General features: G+C 35.7%; 1 protein-coding gene across 1 annotated transcript; it reads left to right on the top strand.

Annotated features, from left to right (window-relative positions):
• Positions 1-582: 582 nt before the first annotated feature.
• On the top strand, positions 583-13,436 carry LOC111062459 (armadillo repeat-containing protein 2; the record flags this gene model as incomplete). Its single annotated transcript, XM_039445108.1, has 5 exons — positions 583-685; positions 3,584-3,756; positions 5,350-5,546; positions 10,342-10,509; positions 13,277-13,436. Coding segments are annotated over 4 exons (552 nt in total), but the record flags the coding sequence as incomplete, so codon positions are not given.
• Between the last annotated feature and the right edge of the window lie 1,145 nt (positions 13,437-14,581).

The raw sequence follows: 14,581 nt of genomic DNA, 5'->3' as shown, positions 1-14,581 counted from the left end.
TCATTATGGTCAAAACCCATACTTTGATAATGAAAACGACCCAGTACTCACTGCCATCTATCGGCTGAGTTCAGAAACACTTCCTCGACCAATCAGGAAGCAGGAGGCGGAGCTTAGCAGAGGAATGCTTCTAGTGATAATCACTACAAGCTGTCAGCATTGGAGAAAGGAAAGCTTCCATATTCAATCCATAAGGAATGCTGACTGTTTGAGGTTATATCACGTTATGAATCTATTGGGTTCTTTTTTTGTGATTGGCTCTGTATTCTCTTTTTTGAATAACAGAATTTATAGTATCTTTATCTATTCATAAAATATAGAATATTTAAGTTACTATAGTTCACTATAATATATATACTATATTCATAGTTGAGAATGATATTGTATGTATCAACGTTCAAATAGATAAATAAATATAAAGTATAGTATCCATATTATCACAGTAAATAGTGGATATCATAATGCGGATCACATTCCATTGAAATAACAATAAAAGTGTTACATTAGGCCTATAGTATTATTCTTCAGTTGCAAGCAATTCTTGTATTACAAGGTTTTATCATATTTATTACATTTTTACAGTTACGGGTCACTGGTCAGAACTTGTCTGCGATATGCAAAATAGTATTCAAAGTCTCCCGCAGTGATAAACATGACGATTACTTCTTGGAGAATAACATACTTGGTGAGTGAACTCTCTTATCTTTTAAATTAATACTGTGAAACATCGATACAGTACACCATGTTATAGTACAATATCGGGGCACCGAGCTTCGCTCGTTATTTTCAGTTATTGATAAACAGAACACAGTTCTCTAAAATGATCATGTTCATATTTTACAGCTTGCTATACGTCAGCTTATGAATATTTCGGGGATGCGATATTTTGATTTTCCACAGGATCACTCGCTCACTTTTTACTATCCACAGACGACGAAAGTCTCAACTGTTTCAGCCAAGGATGAATATTATTATCCTTTTAATGTCGTTCAGCGAGTTTTCTCAAGGATGAGACCTATTGCAATCGGATTTTTATATCATGAACCTACAATGTTCCAAATTTCGTGAAAATAGTTACAGCCGTTTTCGAGATCCGTTGAACATAAATGATAAGATGACCAGATATAAAAATATAAACTGATATACAGAAATTACTCGCTTAATATAATAGGATATCTTTTGAAGTCCCTTAGAAACGTTAATATAGCTTTCAATCTTTAATCGTTATATAGAACACCCCGATTAAGTACAGACCTTCTACCAGTTAATTTTTTGAGCAGTCCCTTGAAATCCACTTTATCTAGGTTTGACAGTATTCAGGATTGAAACTGCTCGATCTGTCATACAGATCAAAATACGTTAATTTACTGTTGAGGATTGCAAGATACAGGTTTTACTGAAGCATTTTTGTACTGTATTTGAACACCGATACAAATACATTAATTTACTGTTAAGGATTGCGAGATACAGGTTTTACTGGAGCATTTTTGGAGCGTTCTTAAAAAGGTTTGAATAAATTTGTAAGAAGAAAAGACCTGGTGAGCAGGTACGATCGAAGTATTTCAAAAATGTCTACATCAAAAGCACATTTTTTCTTTCTGATATTTCAATTTAATTCACAAGTATTTCAGCATCCTTACTTCATAGAGAATTGGCCTTTCAAATATCAGTAAACGTTTGAATAAATTTGTGGGAGAAAAGACCTGGTGACATTTTCCTCGTGGACAAGTGGTGTCGATCGAAGTATTTCAAAAATGTCTAGATCGAAAGCACATATAAGTCAAACTTTATTTGATTCAACTATATCATGTCAACGTAGTTTTGTTACAGAGTTTCAGAGTTTCATTAGAACTTGTGTGCTTAAAGGTAGATTCTCGTATAAATCAGTATTAGAGTCAGTGAACGGTTAAAATATAATTCACATGGTTTAAATGGGACTATAATCACTCAGCCCGACAGAGCGGGTATGAACTCAGTTCCATTAGAACTTATGGGAATGAGAAGAATATTCTCACTGTACAGAACACATTTACTGATATTTCAAAGGCCAATACCATAGAGAAACAATAGCGTAAGTAGATATCCCATGGTATAGGGCGTTTATGTCGCAACTTTTACTGTTATCTCAAGCCGATTACTAGTCGGCAGGAATAGCATGAGCTGTGAGATGCGCGATAGGAGGAGATAATGGAGTGAGAGTGGGGAGGCCGCTCGAAACTTAGAGAGGGGAGGTGGCTCACTGTCGCCTTTCTACTGCTTATGCTATTAGGCCTATGCAAACCGGAGCGATGTGCACCGTACGGAGGTCAAGTTGAGACTGAGTCAAATGCTTCCCCCACCACTAAAATTCTCTCTGGGGCTACGGCGCATCTTGAACTTAGAGCTCATGCTATTCCTGCCTACTAGTACTGTTGATTATTGTCAATTTTTACTGTTTTGTTGGGGTGAGAGTGTATGAACGGCACAATTTGAGAGACTACCAGCGTCACACATCTGCATAGGAAAGAACTATGTGAACTATCGGCTTGGGATAACAGTAAAAGTTGCGACATAAACGCCCTATACCATGGGATATCTACTATGCTATCGTTTCTCTATGCCAATACTCTATATAATTATGGATGCTGGAAATTGTGAGTCTAATGAAATATCGAAGATAAAAATCTGGTGTGGCGCACTCACACAATTTCCTTGCCATTATGAAAATAATCACCTGACGCTAGTGTTCACGCGCATCTCAAGTCTACTATCCAGAGATCTGAGCCAGCTAGTGACAGGACAATAACGCTGGAGACACGAGGTCTGCTATCTGTTCGTAGTGAATAATTTAATAGAAGCAACAGTTTTCAATTGAATAATCACATTTTCTCGAATTTCAAGCCTATCTTCAATTTGAGGTGAAAATGTTACTGAACATTAATTGTAGAGATTTTCATGCTCAATCTTCTCCACTTGAAACCTCTTGTTTAAATTGTATATAAAGCCTGATAATTAGGAATCTAAAATCAAACTTTGCATAGATGGGGCGGAGCTCCTGAAATTTTTACACATATGAGACTTGTGGCTGTAGATAGAGCTTATCAATGACTATTTTAGTTATTTGATCAAAATCGTTGGAGCTGTTTATGAGAAAATCGCAAAAAATCCTGTTTTTGACATTTTCGCCATTTTAGCCGCCATCTTGAATTGCATTTGATCAAAATTGCTCGTGTCGGATCCTCATATCTTGAAGACCTTAAGTTTCAAATTTAAAGTCATTCCGTCAATTGAGAGATGAGATATCCTGTACACAGACACACATACACTCATACAAACATACACACATATACAGACCATATTAACTCAAAAACCACTTTTTTGGACTCAGGGGACCTTGAAACGTATAGAAATTTAGAAATTGGGGTACCTTAATTTTTTTCGGAAAGCAATACTTTCCTTACCTATGGTAATAGGGCAAGGGAAGTGAAAATATTCGTTGTTGTCATTGTGGATAAATACGATTCATTTTTCACATACTGAACATCTTATTTATAAGAGAAATTGTGAAATATGACAAAATTTGAGTTATTTTATTTATTTGTAGCACTGTTTGTTGAGTCGCTGGGACGTGCCAGTCCCCTGGAGGATGCTGAGGCATGCATCTATGGCTATGGAGCTCTCAAATTCCTCACAATGAATTCGGCACTATCGGCTGCCTTACTTCAGCTGGGTCTTCTCCAGCTCATCGTGTTGCATATGAAGATAGTCAATAATTCGGTGAGTCAAGTAGAAAACTTAATTTTATCTAATATTTTTCAAAAAATGTATAGGCTACACCAATTGACAGTGAACCTTGAGTGAACAAAACAACGTACAACTATGAAAATAAAACAAAAAACAATGTTTAGGTTTTTCTCCGCTATGAATTTCACACTGTATTGTAGTTCAATGCTGTGACAAAAGATAGAGTAGCTTGAGTAGCCCGCTTGCAAACTTTGAGGTCGTTTCAGACCGTGGTAAACTTTAAGCCTGTTTCAGACATCATCGTGTGATGTAGCACTTATTGCAGAGTGTCAATACGCATGCTATGAACACCAAAATATATTCTTGAATTTGATCACAGTTTGGTCCAGTGTCATTGTTTAGCTTAAAGCGCATGCTCTGTCCGAGATACGGAGCGATGGAGCGACTTTGGAAACTGTAGAATTGACGACGCGTCAGTGATGTTCAAAATGAACATATTTTTATTTATTTATCAATTATTTTTACAAAGATGCACTGATCGGAAGAGAAAAACTGAGTTAAGTACTCCTTGTACTATTTCTTTCCCAAATTTAGATAAAATTCTAAAAGATTAACATATAGATTAACATTGAGACAAACGTCTTTCAAAAGATATCGCTCAAGCTGATAGAGAAAAGATAGCATAGGAAGATAACCCATGTTATAGCCTAATGGGATATCCTCTTATGCTACTTTTCTCTGTGGGATCACCATAAATATACAGTATAAACAGAATAGTATACATATTAGGCCTATCTCAACTTGATACACAACACTATAATTTGATACAAAACTTCTAAACTTTGAATGGGAAGCAACCACTAGAACTATCGGATTGAGTTAACAGTGAAATTGATACAGTATCAACACAATATGATACAGTATCACCACACTGATACAGTATAATCACAACTTGATACACACACCATAATTTATACAAAACTCTCAAACTTTGAATGAAAAACACTACTAGGATTATCGGCTTGAGTTTATAGTGATATTTGTAACATAAACACCCTATACCAAGGAATATCTTTTTATATGCTATGGTTATGTCTCCTAGGTTATCAATCTATCTACATGTCATCTACATGTTTTCTCTTTATTGATTCATACAATAAGTAGGAAGTATTGAAGTTTTGTTGAAGAAAATGATACGTGAGAATTTGTTATTTTGCGTGGATTCCCCATTATTGAAGCTTTGTTGCATAAAATGATACGTGATAATTAGTTTATTGCGCAAGGAACCACATCATTGAAGTTTTGTTGCAAATAAATGATACATAAGAATTATTTCTGTTGCGAGGATCCCCCATCATTGAAGATTTTTGAAAATAAATGATACGTAAGATTCTTTATTCTTCATTGATTCCTACAATACATTATCAAAATGATAGGGAGAGAAAAAAGGTAACCTTGCGCTATTCCTCTCCCCAATTAGATAAGGTTACACATAGTCCGAGATAGGTTAAGTATTGTAGCTGTTCACTTCACAAAATTTTCCGTTCTTAATATTATTTTAAAAAGTGGATTTTTAATATGGATGGTTTATTAGCTGAATAATTTATCTGTTCTATTATTCTCTAGCGTCTAGAACTTTCGCCGATAGCCGAGCCGACGAGCCACGCACTGTTCCAACTGACTGGAGCGCTGCGTAACTTGGCCAGCGACTCTACGCAGTACGCAGCCCTACTGCAGACGGGAGCTATTACGCAGCTGTGTAGATCGCTGCAGCTATTCAGTGCCGACCTGGATCTTGTCTGCAACATATCTAGGACACTCAGGTGACAACAAGTTTCAAATTATTTTCATCAAGAAAATTTCCATAATTGACATAGGCCTATGTAGTTCATAATTGAAGATCATCAGTACAGTGAGGTTCATCACATAATGGCAGTATGTGATTAGCAATGGTATTGCTATCCTTGTCTATCATTCAACAAAGCGGATGTTGCCAGATCGTCGTTTGAAAGTTATCCTAAAAAGAGTAACCCTAATGGAAATAGTATATTTCGCACCTAGAGCAGAAAATGAGATTTTTCCGGCTCGAAATCAGTTCTCAAGTCCGAGGCCGTAGGCCGAGGACTAGAAAAGATTGAGAGCAGAATAGTATATTTCGCACCTAGGGCCGAAAATGAGACATTTCCGGCTCGAAATCGGTTTTCAAGTCCGAGGCCGTAGGCCGAGGACTAGAAAAGATTGAGAGCCAGAAAACATTTTTGCCCGTGGTGCGAACGCTATTTTTCGTCACAAGAGAAATAAACAATATAAATATGAGAATAATTGTTTATTAAGCACATCCAAAGCAAAAGTGGAAGGTCATAGCTCTCTAGCGAATCTAAGATAATCTGAATATCAGGATATTGTTCAAGTATTTTTATTTTTATTCTGATTTGTTTAAATAACCTAAAAGGTTATGTTCAATTATGTGGAGGTTGAGTTCATGATTTTTTTCTTTCAAATGACAATAAGATGATATTATTCTAATGTTCAACTATTTCAACTATACGCTTGTTGTCATGGACTTCGGAAGTTTAGGTTAGAAGTTCTATCCTACTCAGAAAATCGAATTTGAATAGTTTATAATATTTATATCTTATCTGTATTTCATTCTTCCAAATAAATGATAGTATATTATTGCAGAATACCTTATTCAATTGTAGAAGCATAAACTGATTCCGTTACATAAACTATTATTTTGTAAAAACGTTCAGCACCATGGATATTGCCCAAGTAGTTCCAAAATTATCCACCAGGTTTCGTGATAAACGATTAAACGCAGTACGATTAAACGCAGGTTTGAGGTTAGATTCTATTATACTCTGAAAATTGAATTTGAATAGTTTACAATATCGTATTTGTATTTCATTTATCCAAATAGAATGATAGTATCTTATTGCAAAATATTTTATCAATTCTTAGAAGCATAAACTGATTCCGTTTCATAAACTATTTTGTAAACACATTCACATCAAATCAGAATCAGCTGACTTCAAGGTTATTTTACAGCCCTAGGCCGTAAAAATTTTACCGGCCTGGTCAGAAACGTCATTTTCGGCCTCCATATGACGCACGAAAACCAGCTCATTACATTCAAGTGGGGTGAAAAAACATTTTTGCCCGTGGTGCGAACGCTATTTTTTGCCACACACAAAAATAAACAATACATATATGAGAATAGTTGTTTACTAAGCACTTCCCAAAGCAGAAGTGGAAGGTGATAGCTCTAGCAAATCTGAGGTAATCTGAATATCAGGAAATTGTCCTGAAGTATTTTTATTTTCTATTCTGATTTGTCTAAATAACCTAAAAGATTATGCTCAATAATTATGTGGGAGAGTGAGTTTATACTTTTTTATTCTTTCAAATGACAATAAGATGATATTACAATGAATGTTTTAATTATTGAATAATGAACACAAATAATGAAAAGTTTTTTGATCAGCTGTTTTTCGATCACCTTTCTTAGTTCCATGTTAGCGGCTGAAAAGGGCACTCTTTCCGGCCTAGGCCGGAAAGAAACCTGTTCTGACGTCAGACGAGAGTAGTCTGCAAACAATGTCTTTCAGATCTACGTAGGAACTGGAAAAAAGCTGCTTTCTGTGCAGTGTGGCGAAAATTATTATCAAGTAATTTTTATAATTTATCATTTATATCAATTACCGGTAGGTACTTTTGTTGTAGGCTAAGTTCATTATATTTCTACACAATCTACAAAAATTCCTGACAATCAAATTTTGGAAACGGTACGGAATTGGGAAAGATGAAGCTATCTGCTATGACCAAAGATGCGTACAGACTTACGTGCCATGAACACGCGTCGTTTTTCACTTTTCAGCAGCTGATGCTGAGCTTATTATAATGTATTTGTATTCCAGAAACAGTAAGATACATAGTAGATACACATCACACTTACATAAATACACATACACAGTACTTACACAATAAGAAGCATGGCATCAGCTGTTGGAAAGTGGATTGCGTGTGTTTGAGGCGCGTAAGTCTGTACGCATCTTTGATTGAAGTAGACAGCTTCATCTTTTCCAATTCCGTACCGTTTCCAGAATTTGATTGTCACGAATTTTTATAGATTGTGTAGAAATATAATGAACGTAGCCTACAAAAGTACCTTTGTAATTTATATAAATAATAAATTATAATATTTACTTGATAATAATTCATCAAAATAAAATGAATTAATATAAAATATGAAAAATATAAAACATACATCACACTTACATAAATACACATAATTGGTACTCACATAATAAGAAGCTATTGGAAAGTGGATTGCGTGTGTTTATGGAGCGTAAGTCTGTATGCACTATTGTTCAAAGAACTAATAGTTCAGTATCATTACAACTCGATACACAACATCATGATTTGATACAAAACTTCCAAACTTTGAATGAAAAACAACTACTAGGACTATTGAGTTACGTCAAATTCGTGTATCAAATTATCTAGTCTGTGCACAGCTGTCATAAAATGAGTACATAATCTACAAAATCAATTTCCAAACGTATTGTCAAAACGTAATAAATATTGACAATACGTATTGTCACCTTAATGACAGACAATGATAATATGCCGATTTTTGATTCCACGCACAAAGAAACAGATATACGTAAAGGTGCGTATAGATATACGCGCCGCGAACATGAGCAATTCACTTTTAATCAGCTGATGCCAAGCTTTTTATATCTGTATCTTACCGTTTCTGTAAAAATACAGATATAGTCAGCTGATTAAAAGTGAATTGTTCATGTTCGCGACGCGTATATCTGTACGCACCTTATGCAGACAAACAGAGAAGGAGAAAAAACGACTGCATGTAGATGCATGCAGATGTGAGAAGACATAGACGCAGATAGAAAATTACGTCTGTGTGCGTACTGCGTTGTAACATTCAATAGCCTTGCAAGATATTTAGTTGCCTCATGACATTTAATCATAGTTAAAATTCTACAGGCTTATATCCAACTGGGCAAGAAAAGTACAAGGTGCACCAGAGAAACTTACTTTTTTGAAAAAATTCACACGCGGTCGTGTAAAGGGGCAGGAGGGGTTGCATCTTGAGGAGGAATTTCTCAAATTTATCCTCCCTCAAGTAAGTAGCCATCATGCTCTGGTCCAGAGAGCAGCGGGCCTTCGCAGTTGAGAGCTTCTTTTGTAATGGTCGATCACTCTTGTTGTTGCAAAGCAACGTGTCTTCCGTGCTCGATTTGAAATTCCTCCTCACAGTCTCGTTACTGGCCGTAATTCGATTTTGTCGTCGATTAGCTCATTTCGAGAGTGTGAAAGTGTCGCTAATCCCAGAAATGGACTTCAACGAACCATCAGAACTCCAGAAAATGTCGAAAGAGTGAGACAGTCAGATGTTCGTTCCCCTGGCGTTCGGCTCACAACACACAGCTGCTATGGCAATTTCTGACTCCACTGTTCGACGAATTTTCCATGAAGACCTCCAATTCCATCCCCATGGATTGGCTGTTGTTCAAGAATCAAGTGGACGCGATTTGGTTGCCTGTCAAAATGCGTGTGATGACTACCTGCCTGAACACACGGGTAATTTTTTTCAGTGACAAAGTTCATGCGATTTTTTTCATGGGGTTATTTGAAATCCCTGGTTTATGTCGATCGACCACGGACCATAGCACACCTCAAGAAGATCATTCACGACGTCATTGGGCCCGTTCTGTGTACATGGAATGTGGTAAATTGTCCGATTCACAATTTACCAGGTAAAAAGTTCCTCGTTCCATGGGGAGAGTTTTGACAGATTCTGTACCAGAAACCAGTTCCAGTTCCAAATTCCTGCCCCACAGTCGAAGCGTGGTAAATTGTCCGACCTGGTACAGTTCCAACTATCTGAGCTCTCATTGGTCGATTATTGTAGTCTGCTCGCTTCTCTGCGCATGCGCTGATAGTTTGTTTACCATAGCATAGAATACATAACCAACAATATGAAGTTTGATAACCATTCATTAAATGAATTTTTCTCTATAGAAAATTTTTGAGTAATGGAATAAAAGGAATGCACACTTTTCTAGACGGTAAGTTTGTAAAACAGCCTTTCTTCATTCACGCAGCTAGTAAACGACACATTTTAGTATAAATCAACTTTATATGTGTGGCCAAGCTTGAAACCAACGATTTTGAAATGGCGTTCCATGGGAACATTTTGCACTAGTCACGTGATAGAACAATTCACTATTGGAACTGGAACAATTTACTGTACACATTGCCAACATACCGAATGATATACTGCAACGAGTGGACACAAATTTCAAAAGTCGACTTCATCAGAGTATGCGTGATGAGGGTCGCCATTGATCTGATGTCATTTTCAAGAATGCACGACGAAAATTTGGGATATTGTATCTTAATATAAGAAAAATATCAAAACAATAACTGAAGTACTTTTGTTTTTATAGACCTTTCAAATAAGTAAGTTTCTCTGACGCACTTTGTATAAGAAGGCTGTATTTTTTTAAAAAGGCTCTGATACAAAATTTTTAGAAAAAAATGATTATCTTCTGCTGTGGTCAATAATAAGAATGTTTGTATGTTTTGCAGTATAATTTCAACAAACGACGGATGCTGTAAGGAGATTGTTGACTGTGAAGACGGTTTCAAAACAATGACAAAATCCTGAGAAAGTTTCCAGGTCGCCAGGATGTGGTAGTGAGGCTGGGCTATGCTATGGGCAATGCTGTCGCCAAAAGTAACTCTGCCAGGATCAAGGTAATTCAATCCATAGAAGTCTCATTCAGAAACAATCCCAACAATAACTAGTGACGCTGGGTTGAAGGACTCGCTCAAGAAATGTTGTATTGTAATCTTTGAAACCCGCAACTTAGAAGTCTTATTCAGAAACAATACCAACAATAACTAGTGACCCCTGGGTTGAAGAACTCGCTCAAGAACTGTTGTATTGTAATCTTTGAAACCCGCAACTTTTAATTCTACACAATTGATGAAAATCATGGAAACAGCTGAATATTTCTCTAACAAGGACAATTTGACAATAGGTTTCATTAGAGATCCTATTTGAAATTAAAAATTACTCTGTCGCTTCAGCATCATTGACCGAGCGAAGTGAGGTCTAAGATTAAGTCGACTGTTTGGCACTTCTCTTAATGTTTAAATGTTTAAATGTTTATATGTTGCGCATTTACAGCGAAACGCGGTAAAGATTTTCATGAAATTGACAGGTATGTTGCTTTTTTAATTGCGCGTCGACGTATATATATGTATATGTACAAGGTTTTAGGAAATTTTGCATTTCAAGGATAATATAAAGGAAAAAGGAGCCTCCTCCATACGCAATATTAGAGTAAAATCAGACTATAGAATTATTCATCATAAATCAGCTGACAAGTGATTACACAGATGTGTGGAGAAGCGAGTCTATTGCTGTATTACCATAAGGTCTATAGTTTCAATCAGGTACTTGTGTATGAGAATACTGCGTGAGGTCTACTGTTCACAGAACTACTGGTGATATATGAATCCAAATTCATTTTTTGAAATAAGAAGGTGGTCATGTGATACATGATTTCGATACAGAGTTCCAAAATAAAATAAAATGGCGAAAACCACACATTAATATCTCAACCCGTATCAGTTTGTTGATGTGAAAATTGTAGATAATGTTGTATATCAATCAGCTGAAATCATGTGTCAGCACATGAAGGACTGTCTATGTGATAGCTCCCAAATAGCCTCAGCTGATGTTATGAATGAATGAAAAAACTGTAGTTATTGCATGCAATGTATTCCTCAGCTGACTAAATGATGAATCACAACACATTTTTATTCTATGCACTTTCAATGTTATTTTTATATCCTGGAAAAGGACGAAGGAGTGAGTCAATTTGGTTGTCCAATGAACTTGACATGTAAAAAGGTTCGATGAATAAGTGATCAAAATTCAAAGCTGATTGATCATTTCTTTTTAAAGTTATTGTAGAATATAGAAACAGACGTACAACGACTTTGGCCTTCAGTAAGTTAGAAGTGAGAACTCACTAACGCTCTTTCAATTTATTATCACAAACGAAAAACAAGGAGAGAGTTAATTCATATAATTATTCTGTAAGGTGAAGATTTAAGTAAGAGAGAATTGAAGCAATTATTTATTACAAGCTGAACAATATTAGGGAGTAGCGATGGATTCCATCGTTATTACGATAGCCATTGGGAGGTGAGTGGGAGTGATTTCGACCAATCAGAAGCCGACCAATGGGAGACTGGCAATTTCATCGTCATGGCGTCAGTTTATTGAGTGGAGTGCCAGGGCATTTAAATCAATCACAAGCTAACTGATGACAAAGGATTTTAATATAGTGTTTATATCAACACGTTCATTAATACACTGCCTGATATATTGACATACAGTACTGACGAATAGATGAAGACAATGTCATCTATACGATAATAAAGGGAAGAACTGGCTTATACACACGTACAGGCGACACAATTATGTATGACGCATCATCACGTCTGAACTACTAAACTCATTAACTTGAAATTTTGCATATATATTCTCAATATAAAGAAGATGGATAAAGGCTCATTTTGAATTCTTCAAGGATTCAGTAGGTCAAGTTTTCAGTTTGTCAAGTTTTGAAATAGACCCTTGCGAAGCACGGGTTACCTGCCAGTAAATATGAAAACTTTATTTTTTTTTAAATAATAGCATAGAGAAACAATAGCGTAAGTAGATATCCCATGATATAGGAAGTTTATGTCGCAACTTTTACTGTTATCTCAAGCCGATTACTGTCGATTATTGTCGTTTTTTACTGTTTTGTTAGTGTGAGAGTGTATAAACGGCACAGTATGAGATACTACCAGTGTTACACAGCTTCAAGGGAAAGAACTACGTGGACTATCAGCTTGAGATAACAGTAGAAGTTGCGACATAAACTTCCTATATCATGGGATATCTACTTACGCTATTGTTTCTCTATGATAATAGATATATTATTATAGGTACAGTTTAACAGTGTAAGAATCAGCCTTCTTGTGCTACATATTGCTAAAAAAATTTAGAAATTTAAGAAATAAAAGATAGAAATTTTATCAGCTGTGCTAATAGTGAAGTTGTGTTTCTTTTCTGGCTCAAAATTTTGCAAAATTACTCAAAAAATTCCAATTTGTAGAGATTTGAGTGAAATATTTTTGTTTTTTCAGTTTTTAAATATCAAAATTTTAGTTTAATCATTAGTTTTGAAGTGGAAATTGGACTTTTTGAAGTGAAAGTGGAATCTTAACCTTATTCTTTTTCAAACTGTTATTTGTAAAAATTTGGGGGAAGACAGTTTTGGGCTATGCCTGTTGCCTTCTCCCAATCATATTATATTTATTATAATTATGATTTGTAATTGTCAATGAAACAAATAAATCGATTCCGTCTTTTCAACATTCTCAAAACATTCTCTTATTCCTGGAATTTATTTCAAAACAAATGATCTGTTTCTTATAGAAATTACTTTGTCTTTTCCAGTTGTACCAAGAACCAGATGCGCTGAAAGTAATTTTGGATCTGATGGAATCCTATTTAGAGAAAGATCTACAAGAATCGATGAGTGAGGATATCAACGGAAATAACACCAATCTGCAGCAACAGATAGGTTCTGATGGATCTGTAGAGGATGTACTGATTAAGGTGAGAAGTTATGTAATCCAAAAATTAATATTCATTTTGAAATAGTAATCGTGCATTCCACGAAGTAGAAAATAATTATTTTGGTTAGTGGTGATGAATCATAGTATGTGAACAGTCGATTCTGATATTTAGGGCTGATTTCCGAGCTCGGGATTTAGCTAAGTTCCAGACTTTACACAGCTGGAGTCAGAAAATTGGCTTTCCGAAACGGGGCGTAGTCGTAGTTCTCATGATAATCTTCATATTCACATTTCTATAATTGGGAACGTTTATTCTTATGAAACATTACTAAATAATTAAAAAAATATCTGAAACTTGACACTATTCTCTCTTTATTTTATTTTGTGTTTCAATTTAATTTGATTTGAACGTGTACTTTGACTACGCCCCGTTTCGGAAAGCCAATTTTCTGACACCAGCTGTTCAAAGTCTAGAACCATAAATAAAAAATAGCGTAAGTAGATATCCCATGGTATAAGGCGTTTATGTCGCAACTTTTACTGTTAATTTAAGCCGATTGACAGTAATCTGTTATCTCAAGCCGATAGTCCACGTAGTTTGTCCCCATGTAGTAAAAATGTACAATAATCGACAGTGATTATTGTACATTTTTACTGTTTTGTTGGGATGAGAGTGTATGATCGGCACAATATGAGAGACTACCAGCGTCACACAGCTTCATGGGGACGAACTACGTGGACTATCGGCTTGAGATAACAGATTACTGTCAATCGGCTTAAATTTACAGTAAAAGTTGCGACATAAACGCCCTATACCATCGGATAATATCTATGCTATTGTTTCTCTATGTTAGAACTTAGCTAGATCCCGAGCTCGAAAACCGGCCCTAGAGGAAACTACGTTCAAACTGATTTCCTGAATTTTCTTGAACCTGATTATGAATTTTCTCATATTTCGACACGACAGAACAGAAAGCTTTCTGATTGGCTGATTGGGTTGGTGTATCAACCAATCTGAGAGCATTTTCTGTTGTGTAGTGTCGGCGAGAAATCGGCGGTAAGTGTGAAAACAGCCATTTGACAAACAACCTATCATGATATTCTTCATTCTTCATAGATTTATACAATAAGTACATCATTGATATGATAGGGAGTGAAAAAGTAAGGTAACCTTTTGCTATTC

The sequence above is a fragment of the Nilaparvata lugens genome, unplaced genomic scaffold (assembly GCF_014356525.2).
Source record: "Nilaparvata lugens isolate BPH unplaced genomic scaffold, ASM1435652v1 scaffold6181, whole genome shotgun sequence".
Lineage (NCBI taxonomy): Eukaryota > Metazoa > Arthropoda > Insecta > Hemiptera > Delphacidae > Nilaparvata > Nilaparvata lugens.
Note: the sequence above shows the minus strand (reverse complement) of the source record. Positions and strands in the feature narration are given on the sequence as shown.